This window comes from Mauremys mutica, chromosome 1 (genome assembly GCF_020497125.1).
Source record: "Mauremys mutica isolate MM-2020 ecotype Southern chromosome 1, ASM2049712v1, whole genome shotgun sequence".
Taxonomy (NCBI): domain Eukaryota; kingdom Metazoa; phylum Chordata; order Testudines; family Geoemydidae; genus Mauremys; species Mauremys mutica.
The window spans coordinates 103,651,450-103,671,074 of record NC_059072.1 but is presented as its reverse complement, the minus strand read 5'-3'; the positions used below and the strand labels follow the sequence as shown (position 1 = coordinate 103,671,074).

Genomic DNA, 19,625 nt, shown 5'->3' with positions numbered 1-19,625 from the left:
TTAAGTCCTATTAGACTCACTTATGTGCCAACAAGGATGTTATAAAGGGAAGTGCAGCTCACCCCTCCCAATCCAGGGATCTCTGCACTCAGAGGTTTCCTTCTGTAGTTGCCCATTTCTAGATTGTAAGCTCTTTGGGGGCAGGGACTGTCTATCTGGTGCTGTGTTGGACAGCATTTAGCACAGTAGGGTCCCCAGTCCATGACTAGGACTCCTGGGTGCCACAAAAATATAAATAATAAATATATAATAATACTTAGAGTTGGTCAAAACCCCCCAGAAATTCTGTCCTGCAGGGAATTCTGATATTTTAACACTTGTTTCATCCCGAATCAGGATGAAAAGTTGACCTATCAAATTTTTTCATGAAATGGAGAGTGCTAAAAAAATGTTGATTGGAAAATTTCAGATCAAAATGGAATGTTTAGCTATTCCCACATCAAAATGTTTCATTTTTATTTGCTGCACGGAATCAAAGTATTTATTTTCACATCAGTTTGACATTAATCTGTGTCTGCCTGAGCTGCCTCATGGGGAGTTGTAATTCTGGTGCCTCATGCGCTCATTCTCCTTTATGGGCTGGGTTCCCCGGATGTGCTACATCTTCCTATGATGGACCATGAGGGTTCAATCAGAAAGAAAACCTCAGTGCGTCATGGGAAAAGTAGTTCAGCCAGAGAGCCAAGGCCACAGTGGGGACACGAGTCACCACAATTAGAAGACACCAGAGGGACTCAGACTTTAAGGCCAGAAAGGATCATCATGATCATCTAGTCTGAACTCCTGCACATTGTAGGCCAGGGAACCACATCCACTCACTCCTGTAGCAGGCCCATAACGTCTGGCTGAGTGACTGAAGTCCTCAAATCATGGTTTAAAGACTTTAAGTTACAGAGAATCCACCATTTACACTAGTTTAAACCTGCAAGTGCCCTGTGCCCCGTACTGTGGCAGCTTAGGTGAACGCAGATTGAACTGCCACAAAACATTTTGATTTTGTTCGACAAACCAAAATATGTTTATTTGGATTGACATTTGGTTTGATTTTCCTGATGGAAAATTGAAAAATTTTGACAAAATCAATTTTTTTGTGGGCAAATGTTGATTTTTGTGGAAACCAAAATTTTCCACCAAAAACTTTTTGACAAAAATTTCCCAACCAGCTCTAATAAAATCCTTTTTGTAGCAGCCCTTCACGGTCACTACCTGAATAATAACAAACATTGAGAGATAACTTACGTGCATGAGCCAAGCTGAGTGCCCAGAGCCGGAGGTAGGATGCTGTGTTGGAGATGCAGCCCAGGCAGTATTCAATAGTGTGGATAGCTTGGTGGACAAACATATCGCCAAAATTGAACTGAAATGATGTAAAAATGAAGCTGCTTCACTTACGCTCATTTAGTGCTGCTTGTTAACAGAGCAGTGCTGCCTATTAGCTTACTGCACATTGGTCTCCTTTCTCCTCTTCACTACAATGGGAGCAACACATGGGTACTTCACAGGTCAAAAGGACAGGTTTGAAAATTGTTCCTCCCCCTTTATTTTCTCAGCCCACCATTCCCAAAAGAAAGGCAACTTGAGGCAACTGCTAAAGAACTCCCCCATATTTTGCCAACCCCACAATTTAACCCCTGCAGGGAGTGACAGTGAGATTACCACCGTCCCCCTAAGGACTGAAGCTTTAATTTATGGGTGGAACTGCACAGGAAACCTGCTGGCAGATGCTTCTGGGGACATATACTAAATCAGTGAATCTCCTAAGAGCTAGCTCCCTCCTCAGCCAGCCAATCCCACTTCCCGAACTGCCAGCTGATTATGAACCCCATCCCCCTGAAGCATCTGGGACTGCTGTGAACCCCACTCCAGGCAGAGTGTCTGTTGCCAGAGGCACACACCCTGGGTTCCCCCAGTTCAAATGAATCAGGCCTAATGACCCACACACACACGCATTTTACAGGCTGCAAGGGTGCAACCCTGAAATAAATGTGAAGCACAAAGGGGCTGATCCACCACTACTGAAATCAATGAGAGTCTTTCTATTGTCTTAAGTGGGTGTAGGATCAGTATATTCAGGTGAGAATAACGCCCAACTTCTGTGACTATCTTAGTTGCTCTCACCTTCCTCTCCAGATTTCAGGTTCTTTTAATGCAGAACACTCCTGTGCTTTTTCCGCCAGGACAACTGCTTTTTCTTCGGGCAAGTCTACACTTAAAACATTGCACCAATGCAGCTGCTCCACTGTAGCACTTTAATGAAGACGCTCTAAAGAGAGCTCTCCATCGGTGTGGTTAATCCAACTCCCCAAGAGCGGTAGCTTTGTCGGCGTGAGAAGCTATCCTGCTGACAGTGCTGTCTACACAGGGGTTAGGTCGATATAACTACATCACTGAGGGGTGTGGATTTTTTTCACCCCTGTGCGACATAGTTATACCGATATAAGTTTGTAGTGTAAACCAGACCTTTGTGACGGGCAAAACCTCAGAAGGTAGGGGAAGATGTTAAACCTTGTGCTTCAGGGCTTAAGCCAACTCTAATAATTAGAGAGCAGGATGAGACTTATATGGGGAGCAGATTGTTCCACATCTGCCTTCTGCAAGGTCTTTATGCCTTGCTCTGAAGCAGCTGGTACCGGCCAATATCAGAGACAGGGTATTGGCAGGGCCGGCTCCAGGTTTTCTGCCGCCCCAAGCGGAAAAAAAAAAAAAGTCACAGCAGCGTCATTGCGCCGCTCCACTCTTTGGCGGCAATTCGGTGGCAGGTCCTTCGCTCCAAGAGGGAGTGAGGGACCCGCCGCTGAATTGCTGCTGAAGACCCGGACGTGCCGCCCCAATAACGGCTGGAATGCCACCCCTTGGTATTGGCCGCCCCAAGCATCTGCTTCTTTAGCTGGTGCCTGGAGCCGGCCCTGGGTATGGGACTGGATGGGCCTCAAGTCTGATCTAGTCTGGAAGTTCCTATAGTTAGATTCACACCCAAAACCTCTGATGCTTAGCCTCAAAATCGGAACCTCATGGATTCACTGAACTGGGTGGGAAGATACAAAAGAACAGGTTCTCCCACAGGAAGCGTGTTATATATGATATGATATTTTGCCAGCTATAAACTCAGTGAGGCATGGAATTGAACAATGCTAGATGGGGAGCGGAAGGAGCAGAAGGAGCAGAAGGGGATGGGGAGTTATACCTGTCAACAAAGTTAGGTTCAGGTCTGGTCAGAGCATTGGGTTAAGGTTCAGGGGGCTCTTCTCTTAGAAGAAACTAGTTAAAGAGCTTCCCCTGAAACAATCGAAAAGGCTGCAGGCAAATTCCAAGACCTCAGTCTGGCCTTGCAGAAGATCATCCACATTCCAGTCTGACCTACTTGTAGGTAGGATTCAGGAGGGCAGCTCCTCCCCCTTTTCCCATGTTCTGATTTCCCTACCTCTTCATCATGGTCATCATGTCCCCCATGGCCACCATTATGGTCTTCCTGACCGGCTTTCTTGGCGTGATTGGAGTCAATGATCTCCACTTCAATGTCACCAGCGGGGTTTTCTGAAATGGCCGGTGTCTGGAGCTTTCAAAAAGGAAAAGAGAGTGGCAAGGTTTGTATTATTCTAATTGTCTTAATGGCCCTACAGGTCAATAGATGCACTATATAACTATATCTATACATATGCGGTACATAACTCCCCTATATAGTTATAGCACAGACTATATGTGACGTAATAGTGATTTCAGCAACAGTCAGACATTTATTAGATTAGAGAAAGAGTGTATTTCTGCCTCCATCACTAGGAATAAATAAATACTTTAATTTCTAGAGCATCTTCCAGCTAAGGATTGCAACATAATTTACATGCACTAGCTTCAGCCTTGCAACTCCTCTGTGAGGCAGGGGGATACCATCTGCATTGGGCAGATGAGGACACTGCGGCACTGAAAGCCTGATTTGCTCCTTGCAATCACACCGATACAAATCAAGAATAGTTGTAGCCAATGGAGTCATGCTGTTATAAGTAAGAGGAGAGAATCAGGCCCACGGAGACTGAGTGATTTGCTCAAGGTCACATAGAAAGTCTGAGAGCGAGATCTGGGAATAGAATCCAGAACTCCTGACCTATATCCTGTGACAAAATCCCAAGACTATCCACTCTCTCTCTCCATAACCAGTATTTGTGGAGCATCATCGAAGTGCATAGCATTATAATACACACAGGATGACTTGATCCATGCCTCTAAAGACCATAAAAGAGCATGTGAAGAGTCCTATAGCAAACTTAATATATGGCACAATAAAAGTCTCATTCTAGTACGGCTGCAGCAGCTTTTTAGGACGTATCCTGGCATTCTTTAATGCTTCCAACAGGTTTTGTAGGAAAGGTCTCATAATAATGTGCTTTGTTCTGTTGCACCAGTAATCTCTGTTATACCTGCTTATCTCAGAGTTGTCTTGAATGTCATACAAAGAGCACCTTTTGTTGGAGCTCTATGAATCTGGCAAAATCTAAGATCGGATCAGGCAGCTGACATATGAAAATCATTGGTTGGAATAGTGGGGAAAGAGGAGGAAAGATATCAAATGTTATTGGTGTAAAGCAGAAGCAGGAGTCAACAATGTAAAACCTGCCTGAACGTCCCAGAAGCGTTACACAGTAAGAAGTTACAGGACAAACGATAGGTTCTGAGTTACTGGACTGGAAAAGGTCACTTAGCATAACCAGCTGATCTCTTTTTAAATGAAAACATCTGGGCCATATAAAAGATACTCCAGTCACTACATCTAACTACCAAGAAAAGTAACTCATTAGAAACAAATGTGATAAAGAACAGAATTCACAAGCAGTTACGACTTTTGTGCAACAGAGTAGGACCAGGGGCTTTATGAGATGAGCTCTATTGTTTAAAGAGGAAAGCGTTATTTAGAAGTGGTCAATCACTTTTAAATCAGGCATTTCCCCAGGTACCGTGTACGTTCCCTGAGAGCACCATTTCTGCCCTGCTCCCAGTTGATACGGAGCAAGCAATCAGTCGTAACAGTGATTGGGAACTGAGCACAGCAGGGAACTGAGGCAATCACCAGACCACTGGCCTCACAATTACTTTTTTCTAACTGCTTCTGACCTAGGATATAGTTTCTAAAAAATGCTCAGTGTTGGCCTAACTCTGCTCCAATCAAAGTCACCGGTAAATAACTCCCATTAACTTCAAGGGGAGCAGAGTTGGGTCCTATGCTGAGTGCTTTGGAAAATCCCACCTCTAATCTTCAGCTCTGCCCCCATCCTACCGCAACTTCAGAATTGTAGCCCTGAGGATTAATCTGTTGGTCTGTATAAAATGTCTTTTTGATAAAAGTATGTAAAAGGCTTATAGATTTATTTTGCAATAGCTGAAATGCAAGACACCTACAGACATCCAGGCCAGACACCCAGGTCAACATCCTGCGTGACGCTGAAGGCAACCTTCACAAAACATAGAACAAAAACCTACACAAATGTCTGGAGACCTTTCACCTACTGCCAATAGCAGTAAAGGGTGGAAAGTGGGGATTTTTGCCCACAAATCTAACAAGTACACCACAAATGCGTACATATCTGTCATTCATACGCACACCTATGTTAGCTTATGAGACATGGGTACCCTAACATTTCCGTGGGGGAAAGACAAAATTTGGGCATAAGAGGAAGGATTTCCGAATGTCTGCTCCCTATAAAAAGGGTGATAATTCATCATTAGTCAGGCGATACATCCATCTTTCTATCTTCCATCGTCTCACCCTGTCTCTCCCCTACGAAGGCTGTCAACTACTGACAAGTCGTGGTGGTATTTCTTTTCAAAGCTGTAAGTATAAAGGAATCTAATTTCTGCTTTACCTTTAAAGCATCTAGTTTATAGAGGGTTAAACTTATAACCATTTTATCACTTCCTTTACCATAGATGTTAACAACACCCAAGTGCGATTGCACAGAGTGAATTTATCATAAATATATCTCTTAAAGAACTGTGATATTTGTAACTTTGTAATCTCAAACTGCTTTTAATATTTTTACATTTACTTATTGTTTCATTGATTTTAATAAAAAGGTCTTGATGACTATTTCTGTCTCAGTGTAAGTTCCTGTCATATACCCCGAAACTCCTTGTATAAACTCTGTGAAGCTTGATTCAAGACAAACCTTATCTTCTGATCACACATATTGGTGAACCATACCCATATTATTAATATTTATTAATATTACTAATTAATTAGAAAATTAATTACCAAATAAAACTAAATTAAGTGGATAAACTCCACTGACCCTACTAACCCACCCCAAATCAGGCTACAGAATGCAGCCACAGGCTTGTGCCCTTACCATACGCTGAGCTTTCCGGTGATTGGCTCGGAGGATGAAAGGTTTAAATAGAAGCATCCAAGGAACAGCTATCAGGGCAAATATGACCAGAAAGCTCTGGACTTCTTCCTACAAGAGACCAAAGGGGGCGGGGGGAGATCTGTTAAAGAGACATCACGAAACCTTTTTTTTTTTTTTTAAATTAAGTTTTTCAAGTGCAATTATGGTCAGAAAAGTGATTAAATAAAAATGGCCCCTTCTCACTCAACCGATCTGCTCCCTGTGTGCCTCCAGAGTGTCGTCTGCTTGCTTAGTGACAAAAATAAGCACATACTCTCCTTTGCACTCCTGTTAACACTACAGACCCACACACAGCTATTGGCGAGCGAGTCTATTCCATCTCAGGCATCATCAACAGCCTTGGTAACTGAGTCAGGACTGCAGGACAGAAATCTGACCTCAGAATGCCGTAGGGTTGCACAGATGTAACTAAGGGCAGAATTTGTCCTGCAGAGCCTTCCTTATTAGAGATGAAGTATGTACGAGTCAGAAAGAACACAGCTGGACTTTCTGAAACCAGCATGAGTTTGCAGGGCTGGCAGGTAGAAAATACATCTTCTCATGTATTATCTGACCAAATGGACAGAGTTGGTAGGGAAACAGTTTTATTTTGGTGTAAGATTTTGACTTTTCATTAAAAGTAGAGAACCTCCAAACTAAATATTTTTTGATCGGAAATTGCCTGAAAACAAATACATTTCAGTTTTCAGCAAAAAATGTCAAGTTTTCAGCTTTTCCAGTGAAAAAAATCAGAAATTCTAGAGGAAAGTAGACATGTTTGGAAAAACATCTGCTTTGTCAATACCCGGTTTTATGTCAAAAATAGTTTCACCAAAAAATTTATGAGCAGCCCTAAAAACGGAGTCACCATGAGACAATAGAGCACCACTGCGCTTCGCTTCCACAGTCACTCTCCCAGCCTTGAGTGTGTCATCAGTGGGGTCAGCAATTAGGCCATTTCCTTACTACTGGAGCAACCTGAATTCCAGGAAAACAACCCTCCCAGCCAACCTGGCACCTGGCAGTTGAGCCCCTGGGCACCTCCCCAATAACAACATTGATTTCGCTGCCTGGAGACAGGATTTGCCTCTCACGGAACAAAATGGTGGCAGGGTTAGACATTAAGAGGAGATATTGCTTTCACTAGAACCAAATTCCACCCTACACAACCCACCACACAGGGAGGTGTGACAGAGGGCAGAATTTGACCCATAGAAATTTTCTCAACCAACTTGAACTGTTTGAAGGATAGGACCAGTCTGGGGGTCTAACCTGCCTGTCTAATTTTCAAACTAACTTAGCTTGGGGCCCAGTTAATGAAGCTGGGCTGACATGGCTCCAGGGGCGGCTCTAGGAATTGCACCGCCCCAAGCAGGGCGGCACGCCATGGGGGGCGCTCTGGCGGTCGCCGGTCCCGCGGCTCCGGTGGACCTCCTGCAGACGTGCCTGTGGAGGGTCCGCTGGTCCCGCGGCTCCGGTGGACCTCCCGCAGGCACGCCTGCGGGAGGTCCACCGGAGCCGCGGGACCAGTGGACACTCCGCAGGCACGCCTGCGGGAGGTCCACCGGAGCCACCTGCCGCCCTCCCGCGGCACGCCACCCCAAGCACGCGCTTGGCGCGCTGGGGTCTGGAGCCAGCCCTGCATGGCTCTCTAAACTCAGGGTAAGTAGCTAGGTGTAAAAATACTCAAGTCCATACCTGGTGCGGATATAAGGGGCCGTTTGTAGGATCGTTGTAATTAAACAGAAACATGTTGATGAAGTGGATGAGAATGCTCGGTGCTTTCTGGGATACATGGACGTCGAAGCGGCACCATTTGAAAATAACCATGAAGACCAGGTAACCAAACAGGCAGAGGATAAAGATCATTTCTGGAATGAACTGCAGGACGATGTTTATGGTTTTCTTGAAGTAGCTGGAAAGACAGAACCCCACCAAAGGGATTGGTATGGCACACACAGGACAAGATCACTGGGTTAGGAGTGTGGAGCACATAATTAAGTCTCCAAAAAACAAAACAAGCATCGTACAGCTACGGATGGACAAGGGAGAAATGTGTGACTTGGGCATCCTTAGGGATTAAAGGTACTATTTAGATATAAATATTATTTTACACATATTCTATTCAGGTCTTACACTTTGCCCATCACTCTGGCATCTGAGCATCTCTACAGATTATTACATTAAAAAAGTACATTAAAAGACTGCTAAAGTAGCAAATATTAGGAAATGCCAGTATTAAGGTTACCCGTGCAGCCCTAATTCACCCCCCTTGTGTGTATGCATGATATAGTCTTTAGTTACATGTTCACATACTATTTTTCTGTAGGATCCCTGCCTCGTTCAGTGCACAGGATGGGTGGTGCTCACTGAATGAGTGTTATCCAATGTTTTGTTTTCTCCTCCCCGTGTGACCCCAGGCCTTATTTATTGCATACCATCCACACCCTGCACTGAATGCAGAAATATTAATTTCCTTATGGGCTTTTCTATGATGCACTCATCATGTTACATTAGATCCTAACAAGCATTGGTGAATTTATCTTCACAGCACCCCTCTGAGGCGAAAAGTTTTTAGCCCCCTTTTCAGATGGGGAACTGAGGCATACAGATTAAAGTCAAAAGTGCCCAGTAATTTTGTGTACCCAATTTGAGGCATACAGGGCCTGACTTTTCACAGTACTCAGCTTTATATTACACTTTGTGTTCAAATCACAGCTCCCACTGACTGCAGTTACAGCCGTGAGTGCTAAGCACTTCTGCAGATCAGACCCAGGGTCTCAAGTTGGGCGCGCCGAAAATGAGGAATACACAGTTAGGGGCCACCTGGGAAAAGTTTGGTTTAAGGGACTTGCCCAGCATCACACAGGAACTCTGTGGCAGAGGCAGGGACAGAATCCAGTTCTCCAGGGAAGCGTTCAACTGCCTTACCTATGAGACAAGCCTTCCTCTTCCTGCAGTTCCCTGCTTCGTTCACTATGCACCTTCCAACTTTTCAACAAATGAGGGTCCTATAGGCATCCTCATCCACTACACAACCTCCATTCATTCCCAGAACAGAGTCTGGGTTTTGTGGCTGTATTATGCCTATAGGGCCTGATCCAAAGCCCACTGAAGTCAATGGAAAGACTTCCATTAACTATAATGGGCTCTGGATCAGGCCCAGAAGGAGAGATTTTAGCAAAAAAAAAAAAAAAAAAAAAAAAAAAAACGCTATAGATTCTACATTTAAAATTAACTGCACTTCTGTGTTTCTGAAAATATTTTGTGAAATCAAGCGCACGCGCACACACACAGAGATCACTCAGCAAAAATGCCACAACCCTAACGAAGAAGAGATTGTGAAAACTGGTGACCTGTTACACTTGGTTCAGCTGCAGCAATGAACTGGAGCGGTGATGCGCATCAGTGCACAGGGCTTGCCCATCTGCATTAGAGGCAAAATTCACGTCACCTGCACTAAACCCAAGAATCAGTCTCTATGTGGGTGAAGTGCAGGTGTGGGGCACTGGCAGGGTCAGCAGGGTTGCTGCATGGCTAAGGCGACCATATTTCCTAAAGTAAAAATGGGACGGCATGGCACTCGCCCAAGCTGTCCTCCCCCCTACCCATGGGGTTCGCCAGAGCTGACCACACCCCCGCTGCCCAGGGCTGACCCTCCCTTCCTCCAAGCTCCATGCCCCATGCCACTCAGGGCTGGGCTCACTCCCCGAGCTCCGCACTGCCTGGGGCTGGGGCTGACCCCTGCCCCCCACCAGAACTCCATACCCCATGCCACCTGCAGCTGGGGCTGAGCACCCGAACCCCATGCCTGCTGGGGCAGCCCCCCTAAGCCCAGCTGCCCAGCACCTCACATCACTGCCCCCTCAACTTTCCTCTGTAAACTGGGCATTTGTTCATTTGCTCTTGCCACCTGGTCAGTTGGGAAGAGCAAACAGGACAAATGTCTGTTTTTGTCAAAAAAGTTGGGACAGCTGGGACGGAGTTTAAAAAGGGGACTGTGTTAGGGGGCTTATTTCTTTACTCTTTTACTTCCCTGGTCCTCCTTGCATGAACAGAGAGCAACAAAATTATACAGCAGAGAGAAACAATTACAGAACCAGACAGAGACCATGCAAATAAACATACAAAACAATACAGAAGTGAGGATTTTACAACTACATTTATACAGACATAAGGGTTTTTCAGCTGTGTCTATTGATAAGTGAGTTTTTGGCCAGACAGAATGCTATATTCTAGGCTTTTCCCTTTCTCTGGAGGTTATAAATATCAGGGCAGGATTGTATTCCTAATAGCCCAATAGCACCTTATTTCAATGTGACTAGTTTGGAATGTGAGGATGTGACCATACACTTCCCAGCTTATGGCTGCCTAACTACATCTTGGCAGAAGGCCTTAGCCTGTCACAGTAAGAGAAGGCCATTACACAGACAGTGATCTTTGATTCTTTCTTTTATACCTCTATAACTAGCTAAGTGATAAGAATACACCTAAATTCTTAAAGTATAGGCCTTTGCAGGCAGGCCTGAATATCTATATCCTAGCAGACTGTCCCAGCCAGAATGGGACCTATGGTCACCTTATGCATAGCTCTCCTGTGGCTACTACCCTATCTTATGAGCCTTAGACCAATGATGAGACACAGTTCTATTTCCTCACCTCGCTAGGTTTTGATACTGTGTTTGTCAAGATATATGAGCACCAGCTAAGGTCCCATTGGCACTGCAGACTGTAACCATGTTGTACACGGGTCCTCTGACTCAGCTATGAAGTGCAGACGTACCTTACTTCCAACCTGTTTTCCTACAGGCTTCTGGGCCTTATTTTCTCTAAAGCCCTGTCTACACTAAGTGGAGGCTGTGATACAAACAATAGCCCAAGGCTTTCGCCTACTTACAGGGACATCGCTAGGTCCCAGCCGCACTAAAACATGTTGCAACTAGGCTGAGGGACAAGTGTGCGGTTACTGGGACCCCGGACTCAGCAATAGCTGTGGTATAAAAGTGAACAGTACAAGGAATGTTGGGCTGGGGAGAATTTTCTGCAAGGCTGACCGCCGGGAATGCAAATCTCTTTCAGTGGAAGCTAAGGCCGTGGAAAATACATAAAACATAAGTACATAAGAATCACTTGCTGATAAGGATAAAATATTCTGGCCAACACTTGATCCTTATCAGGATTTTCCACTGTACCAGACTAGGGTGCAGTGCCCAGGCTTCAGAAGGAGTTAAAGACACGAACCTATTCATAAGCAGCAGCAACAGGCCTAGAGTCCGTGCCGAGTAACCCAGAGCAGCAACACATGCAACCCTTTAAAAGGCACGTGTGAAACCGTTACACTTACATGTGGTTGAAAAGACTGAGTGTGACCCCAAAGACCATCTGCGTAATCCCCATGACGACAGACATCTTCATTTTGTAGGAGTTTAAGAACGTCAGCTTGTTTGAAGCAATGTTCCAGATCTTCAGAAAAGCGAAGGGAGAAATAGATAAAAACAGCAGGATTTTGGGGAATTCGTTTGATAATGACAGGTGAAAAATCATTAGACCATTAATTTCAAATGCCGTCAAACTCCTTTTGCTAGTTCTACTTTGAACAATCCCAAATGACTGAAATCTAAGTCTGACTCATAATACATTGGACTTATATAAAGCTTTTCGCCCAAAGATTTCCAAGATAATTATTATCCTGTTTTTAAACAGATGAGGAAACTGAGGCAGAGTGCTGAAGTGACCTAAGATCATGCACATGGCAGGCCAGTGGAAGAGCTGTTATTATAACCCCGATCTCTCCAGTGTCATGCACTAGCCACTAGACTGTGCCATAGATGCTGGAACTAGGGGTGCTGCCACACCCCCTGGTTTGAAGTAGTAATAACAACCCAAATACATAGTTTCCACCTTCAGCACCCCCATTATAAAAATTGTTCCAGCACCACTGGACTGTGATGGCTCTCTCGACAGCAGAGGTGGATAGCAACGAGAATCTCCTTTCTGCCTTCACCCACTATAAAAAAGGTCTCCATGTTCGTTGGAGGAAACAGTGATCTGTAGAACATGTGCTCATTTCAACTCAAAAAAGACTATTCTCATGCATGAAACTGAGAGAGCACTCTAGTCACCATTAAAGGAGCAGCTGAACCATTATGGTTATGGAAACCATTGGAACAGATCCGAAGGCAGGAAAGCCTGTAAGAGAATCAGAGGGTTCACTGGACTACCTGAAGCCGAGGGAGAAATTAAGGAAGAAAAGTACCTTCCATGTAATTCAAATAATTTGTTTGCCTCATTTTTCACTGTGGAGGATGTTGAGTAGATACCTCCTCTGGAACTTTTCTCTTCAGGCAATACATGTGAGATACAGTACAAAAAGGAGCGAGGGGAGGCTGGGTGGGAAGGGAGGTTTGCTGGGAAAGCAACATACTAGTTATTTACTTATTTAGCTAGTAAGAGTAGCTTCTACACACGCTTTAGACTAGGAGATACTATCATTTTGAAGGAGACCCCAGTATAGTCAGATCTCATAATCTAAGGTGACTATTTCTCTTCAAGGTATACAGGCATCATACCATCCTACTAACCCTGCACAAAAATATTCTCAACAAAAGAAACAAACCAGGCCTTTATAATGAGTGAACTGGTTAAATCCCATTGAAATGTTCATATTAAAAAAGTAGAGACACAAGATGGGTGGGGTAATATCTTTTATTGGACCAACTTCTGTTGCTGAGGTGAGAGAAATTTTCAAGCTCACCAATAGAAGTTGGTCCTGTAAAATATATTACCTCACCCACCTTGTTTCTCTCACATCTTGGGACTGACACGACTACAACAACCCTGCGCACACACTAAGAAACGTGTGGCACTGTCCATTTCTTCATTGTTAGGATTATTATTAGAACATTCAGCTAAACCTGTACAGTATTGGAGAGAAAAGCTGCCATCTAGTGGCCTGATGGGCTCATCACAGTTATTCTTGTCTGCTTTCGTGTTGCTGTATGCAGCACATCTACATTCCAGTTAAATGACACAGCTGGGATAATTGCTTTGTTTCAATAAAATCCAATTAACAAAAAATAATTATGCAGCAAAGCCCAGGTCCTGCCCTAAAGCTAGCTGACCCAGCCACTGGTGGGTTACCAGAGTGCAGGGGAATCCTCAGATGGCATACATAAAGCCACTGTAATGTCTTCTATGCCCAGGCAGTGGAATATGCCCATGGTCTACCTATGCCCTCCTCCCCCCACATCCTTGGATGCCAGTATAGCCCATTGGGAGAATTAGCAGCCAGAGTAAATAAAAGCATATGACTGTTCTAATTTACACCAGCAAGTGGACACAGATGGTCCCAGGAGTGGGGGAGGGAACATGCAGGTGGCTTAAACCCACTTTAATGCCACTTCTTGAATTGCAGTGAATGCTTCTCAGCTACACTTCCAGGTCTGGGCTTAGGACATTCATATGTTACTGTGCAGCTATGAACTAACTGAGGGTTTCTTTGCCTTGTTTTTTGAAAATGAAATCACATCTAGCTCTTTTACCAACAGGGGCAGGCTGGATGAGACTGAAAGGGAAGTAGGGAGATTGGTGCTAGTGACCACTTGGTGCTAACTGAATTTCATACACAGCAGGAAGGAAACCGGTTCACACAAAATTGTAATGATGGGGTATTAGATTTCAATACCTCAAATTTGGAGACATTAATAATCCTTACATTTTAGTGCTTTAAATGTTTAAATCACTGTACACGCATTAAGGAGTTAATCCTCAAATCAAAATGATGAGATAGATAGGTACACATTATCATCATCCTTATGCAGATGGGTAAATTAAATCCACTGACTCACAGGCAGAGCAAGGACTAGACTCAGAATTTCCCAAGTCCCAAATCTATGCACATACCTGCAGACCACATGGCCTCTATCTATTGGTCATGGCACGAGGGGAAGAAATATACTAAAATCTTGAATACTGAAGATGAGCATCATAAAAGACTCCATAACTAAGGTATAACGGACTTGCAAAGAGCAGGAAGTAGCCAATGTGGCTTCGGGAGGGATTGCTTGCATATTTGAAGGATATACACACGCTGCTGATTAACTAGATCTGTAGAAGCAGGGAGGGAATAGATTTTATTACCGGATCAATTCCAAACGGATATGGATTTCCTGAGTAGACTCCAGGGACTGCTGGATCCAACTGCAATACTTGATTTTCTTCAAGAACATGAGGACTACAAAAGAAAAGAGAAGAGGCAGTTTCTTACTGCCTTAGCCTGAGGTGTTTCTCTATCAAGAGTGCTAAATACTACAAAATTAAACATTTCATTTACCCAAGGCCTACAGTGGCGTGTGTGTGTGTGTGTGTGTGTGTGTGTGTATGTATGTATGTATGTATGTACGTACATACATGTATATGCTGGATATACAAGGCCTGACACTCCTATTCCAGCTACAATGAGTCTGGGAGGAAATACATCAAGGTAGCATCTGAACGATTTGGGAACGTCCCAGCACTTGGATTGCTCACGTGGTCATTGAAAAGTCTGAAGGAATGTCACAAATCCACTTATACTTGATGTGTTGGATACTAGGGGCAAGATCCTCACCCTCATTCCAGCCCCTTCACACCAGGTAAAAGGGCTGGAGGGAGCAGTGTAAAGGAGCTTTAAAAGCCCTGTAAGCTGGACAGGAGTGGGAGTCCCCCAGAACAGGAACTGAGGAAAACTGCCATAAAGCTGCCTTCCAGGATCCCCCTTGCTAGCATCATAAGGACCATGTTGGTGGCAGGACTGGAGGTGGGACTGGAGCCTTAGCACACAGTTCTGCACAGGTTCCAGGCAGTACTGTGGCCCATAGGAGGCTGCCATAATTTAGATAGGCCCCCAACACTGTTTAAGTTATGGCAAGAGCTTCCCAAGTTCCCGGAGCATGAGAGTTCTGGTACATCAAAAAATCTCAGCCCAGGAATGTATTGGGCCTTAGTATCTCTCGGATACTGACCATGAAGCCGAATAGTGAACATAAGAGCGGCCATACTGGGTCAGACCAGAAGTCCATCTAGCCCAGTATCCTGTCATAACATAAGAACGAACGTACTGGGTGAGACCAAAGGTCCATCTAGCCCAGTATCCTGTCTACCAACAGTGGCCAATGCCAGGTGTCCCAGAGGGAGTGAACCTAACCTGCCCATCCTGGCTAATAGCAATTGATGGACCTATCCTCCTTGAATTTATCTAGTTCTTTTTTGAACCCTGTTATAGTGATATGACCCATGGGAATGTGTACAGACAGGAGGAGAGGAAGGTGGCAGGGCAGGCTCTGGGAATAAAAGGGGGTGGGAAAGGCGCAGTGGGAGGCAAGTGGAGGAGTGAGAGAGGTGAGGAATGGGAAAGCCAGGTCATACTTCCATGTGCCGGGGTGACGGAGTCCACCATGCCTATGATAGCCCCTCCCCAAGTCAGCAGCTATTGTAAGTATCTGTTAAAACCTGGAGTTTGAGATGAGATTTGTCCAAATGTGAATTCAGTCATACAGCCTGGTTCATTCATACATGAATTCACCTCAGAGATTCAGCCCAGCCCCACATGCATCCTCAGCAGGTCTCTCTTTTAATTCACATGGAATAAAATACTGTTCCATTATGTGTCATCTTCCTTTTTGTTTTTACATCATTTACCACTTACTTCCACGTGTTGTTTCTAAACATGGGGCGGGTATGCCAGGAAGAACCAAAGATGTTGAAAGATTTGGAGAAGCAGTCATTGTAGATAAAGCCAGTATAAATGGAGAATATGCCCATGAGCAGGATCAGGTAGCGCCCACCAAAGAAGGTGTTCCAAATCTGCACGGGAAGAATTCAGGGAAAGTAAGCAACCAACACACAACTAAACAATGCTCGCACTGTGCAGCGTGGCCCGAGAGAGGAATTCTTTTACAGAGTCATTCACTCACTCACTCATTCCCTGTATTTCCAGATGTTCATGCTTGGATAAGATGTTCCTACAGAAATGACCTCATTTCAGAAGTGCTGAACATCCAGTGTTTTTAATGGGAGCTGCTGGTTGCTCAACATTTTTGAAAAATCAGGCCATTAACTTAGACCCCTAAAGGTGGATGTAAGAGCCTGATTTTACGGTCCAACTTTTGAAAACTTAGCCCCAATTTGGCGACTACAAATGCCAGCTGCAGTTTTGTACAGACATATATGTGGGTGTGTGAAACTGCAGATGCAAAGTTAGAGCGTGTTTGGGGCAATCTGGCCCACTGTGTTGTTATTAGGCAGAGGAACTACTTGCCAAACAGCTAGGCCTCTTAGCTCCTCTGAGTTTTACAGAAGAAAATTCATTTAACATTTTGGGGTTTAGCTGTTTTCAGTGTTGAGTAAGAGTTTTGGAACCCGTTGCAAGGCTGGCAGGATGCATTCAGCCCTAGGAAACTCACCTCATTATTGCTTTTCTGGGCCAAAAGTGTCTTCTCATTAGTGACCATCCAGAGGGCGAAGGCCAGCATAACAGCACCGTGGCCACAATCTCCAAACATCACCGCGAACAAGAAGGGGAAGGTAATTATAGTGTATGGAGCTGACGGAAGGAGACAAACAGGAGCTCAGTTTCACTGAAGGACCTCAACAGGAATCAGCTTTTTAAATCAACCACTAGGGTCAGAAGGCCAGATTCTATGCCATGTGTAAAGGGGTGCAGTTTCACTGAAGTCAATAGAGCTGAACTAATTTGCACCAGCAGGGAATTTGGTTGAGCTGTGACATACGTGGTTTTGGATCACAAAGTGTGGTCAGAGACCAGAGGCCCTCCCCTATGGCCCATGCCCTTGGCAGGATCTCATCTTCAGGCTGCAGCAAACCACATGGCTTTTTACCTGGATTCATCTCCCTGTAGCTTCCCACACCATAAGCATCCACAATGTTCTGAAAGCCTGCAGTGAACTTGTTGGTTCTGTTGAAGGTGGGTGGGGCCATCTTAGACTGTACTGCAGTCAGGATAGGGGAGATGGTGGAGCCGCTACGTTCCTGCAAACAGGCGACAAGGATGGACGTGAAATGGTGGGGGTGAACGTTAGCCTGTTCTTACTAGTCACGTCACACTGTTTTGCGAAGAAACCTCGCCCATGGAATAGTATTTGGCTAGTGAACCCTCCCCAACTGGTGTGCATTATACACCCCTTTATCCCACTGTCTCCCAACCTTGGAAGCAGGTCCCCTGAGGAGATGGGCTAGGCAGACTAGCCCCAGCAGACTCAGGGCACAGTGGTGTTGGGCAGAACCGTGCATTCCTACACCTTGCTCACTTCCCGGAGGCAAACGTGCTCCCACAGCTGCAAGTGAAGGGGCAGGCAGCTCCATGACAGCCGCCCACCTCTTCTCCTTTCTACGAGTGGGCCTAATGCCGCTGGGTGCTCAGCACAACTCAACGCCGAGCTCAGCTCAGCCATGACAGCACATGTGGCCCAAGTCCAGACGCACCTGTGGATGTCCCCACCCAGCCTGAGCCGCAAGCATCTCTGTCAGGGAATGAGGACAGGAGCCACCGGAGCCTGGAGAGCCGAAAATAAGAACAGACGAGGAAAAGGACAGGAGAAAGAGAAGAGAGAAGGACAGACCAAAAGACTAGCTGAAGAAAGAGAAGCTACGGTGGGTCCTGGGAGTCCATTCCGAAGCAAGAAGGGGCTCCAATACAAAGTGGTTGGGAAGCGCCGCTTAGCCCCTCACCATTCCCTGCTGGAGAGCCCTTTTTATCCTGCCAGAGTCAGCCACTGGGAACCAGATCTCGGCGATGACGCACTGCTGGGTGACGTCAATGTTACAGCAATTCAGGATGTGGTAGATGGCCTTGATTTTCTTCACCTTGATCCCCCAGGTCCACATGTTCGCAGCCGCCTCGCGCAGCAGCCGCTGGCGGTGCGATTCCGTTTGGGTGATCACCTGCAAGCAAAGCAGGAGCAATAGTGAAGCAATTGGTGTGGTGCCCTTCAGCTGCATTTTAGGGAAGCCTGGGGAAGGATTTCAGGTGTTTAGTATGAGTCAGCCAAACACCCGATAATGGCATTCAAAGATGTCGGAACATGGACGCAATTTGCCAATCTCTGGAAAGCTGAAATATTGGGGGGGGGGATTTATCGCAGCTTCATTCCTGTTAATTCCAGCTCAGTAGCTGATACTGCAAGGCACATTTTCCTGACCCCTGAAATTTAAAGCTCTTCTCATTGGGAGCTTGGTCCTAAAAGGGGCTGAGATATTTCTTGCAGACACTGAGCACCTTCAACGCTCGATGACACCTTCAGGAGTTCCTGGGCACTAATTGTAGGATGTGGGATCAGGCCCTAGTTCGGTCTCTCTCAAGAAGGCCTCCACAGCTCACAAGCACCAAGAGGAGTCTGGCTGGCTGAGGCAAGCAGAATTAAGAGCAAAATCCTGACCAGCTGGCTAGTCAGCAGTGAGACCCTCAGGGGGTCAGTCTGACATGAGCATTTAGAAAGGGGATATCATCATGTCAAATAAATGTCTGCGTCTCCAACTGCTAGATGGGACAGTCTGGAACAAGGACAGAGAATGAGGGCTGCCCATTGTGCTGCACGGAGCAGCATTACAGAAAGTTTGCACAACATAACAAGCCAAAGCTCCACACCCAATGCATCAGTCTCCTTTTCAAATAGAGGAAAATCCGTGTTTTTATAAATGTGGGGGGGGGGGGAAATGTTTTAGTTTAACTACAGCACTCTTCCAGGGCCTTCAGCAAAGTGGAGCATGGGCCACAGCACCGGGCCCCTAGTTCTTAACCGGCATCCTGACTATGCCACTCGCCTGCCTTACAGGTTAACCTGGGTCTAAAGTCAAAACAATCCAAACAAATGAGTTTTGGAAAGCTCAGCATGATTCAAAGACAACACAATTCATAGACTATTTAGGACATTATCAGTGCCAACTAACCAGTCAAATAAATAGATTAAAGGCCCAATCCAAACCGATGGGCGTCTTTCCACAGACTGCAGTGTGAGTTCAATCAGGCCCTTTAATAGCAAAGATCACGTGTAGGATAAATTATCTCACAAACGCATGGATTTTTAATATATCACACCGTTATGCAATTTATCACGTGCCTTTAGCCAACTCAGTTGCTTAGCCAGTTTCACAAGGACAACTGCTAACATTCCAAACCTCTGAGCCTCATCATTCAACTGCCACTGGGGTATTTCCCCCCACAAAGGAACCTTCTAAAGAAACTTTTCCTTATTT

General features: G+C 45.3%; 1 protein-coding gene across 3 annotated transcripts in view; it reads right to left on the bottom strand.

Annotated features, from left to right (window-relative positions):
* Window positions 1-19,625, bottom strand: part of ATP6V0A4 (ATPase H+ transporting V0 subunit a4) — a 53,057-nt gene that overhangs the window by 7,998 nt on the left and 25,434 nt on the right. For all 3 annotated transcript variants that reach the window (XM_044999183.1, XM_044999174.1, XM_044999163.1), the window contains 10 exons: window positions 18,102-18,314; window positions 17,252-17,402; window positions 16,817-16,956; window positions 16,060-16,217; window positions 14,514-14,607; window positions 11,719-11,837; window positions 8,073-8,289; window positions 6,336-6,443; window positions 3,422-3,556; window positions 1,240-1,357 (listed from right to left, as the gene is read on the bottom strand). In XM_044999183.1, the coding sequence (XP_044855118.1) occupies window positions 1,240-1,357; window positions 3,422-3,556; window positions 6,336-6,443; window positions 8,073-8,289; window positions 11,719-11,837; window positions 14,514-14,607; window positions 16,060-16,217; window positions 16,817-16,956; window positions 17,252-17,402; window positions 18,102-18,314 (1,453 nt within the window). The remainder of the gene's footprint in view (window positions 1-1,239; window positions 1,358-3,421; window positions 3,557-6,335; window positions 6,444-8,072; window positions 8,290-11,718; window positions 11,838-14,513; window positions 14,608-16,059; window positions 16,218-16,816; window positions 16,957-17,251; window positions 17,403-18,101; window positions 18,315-19,625) is intronic.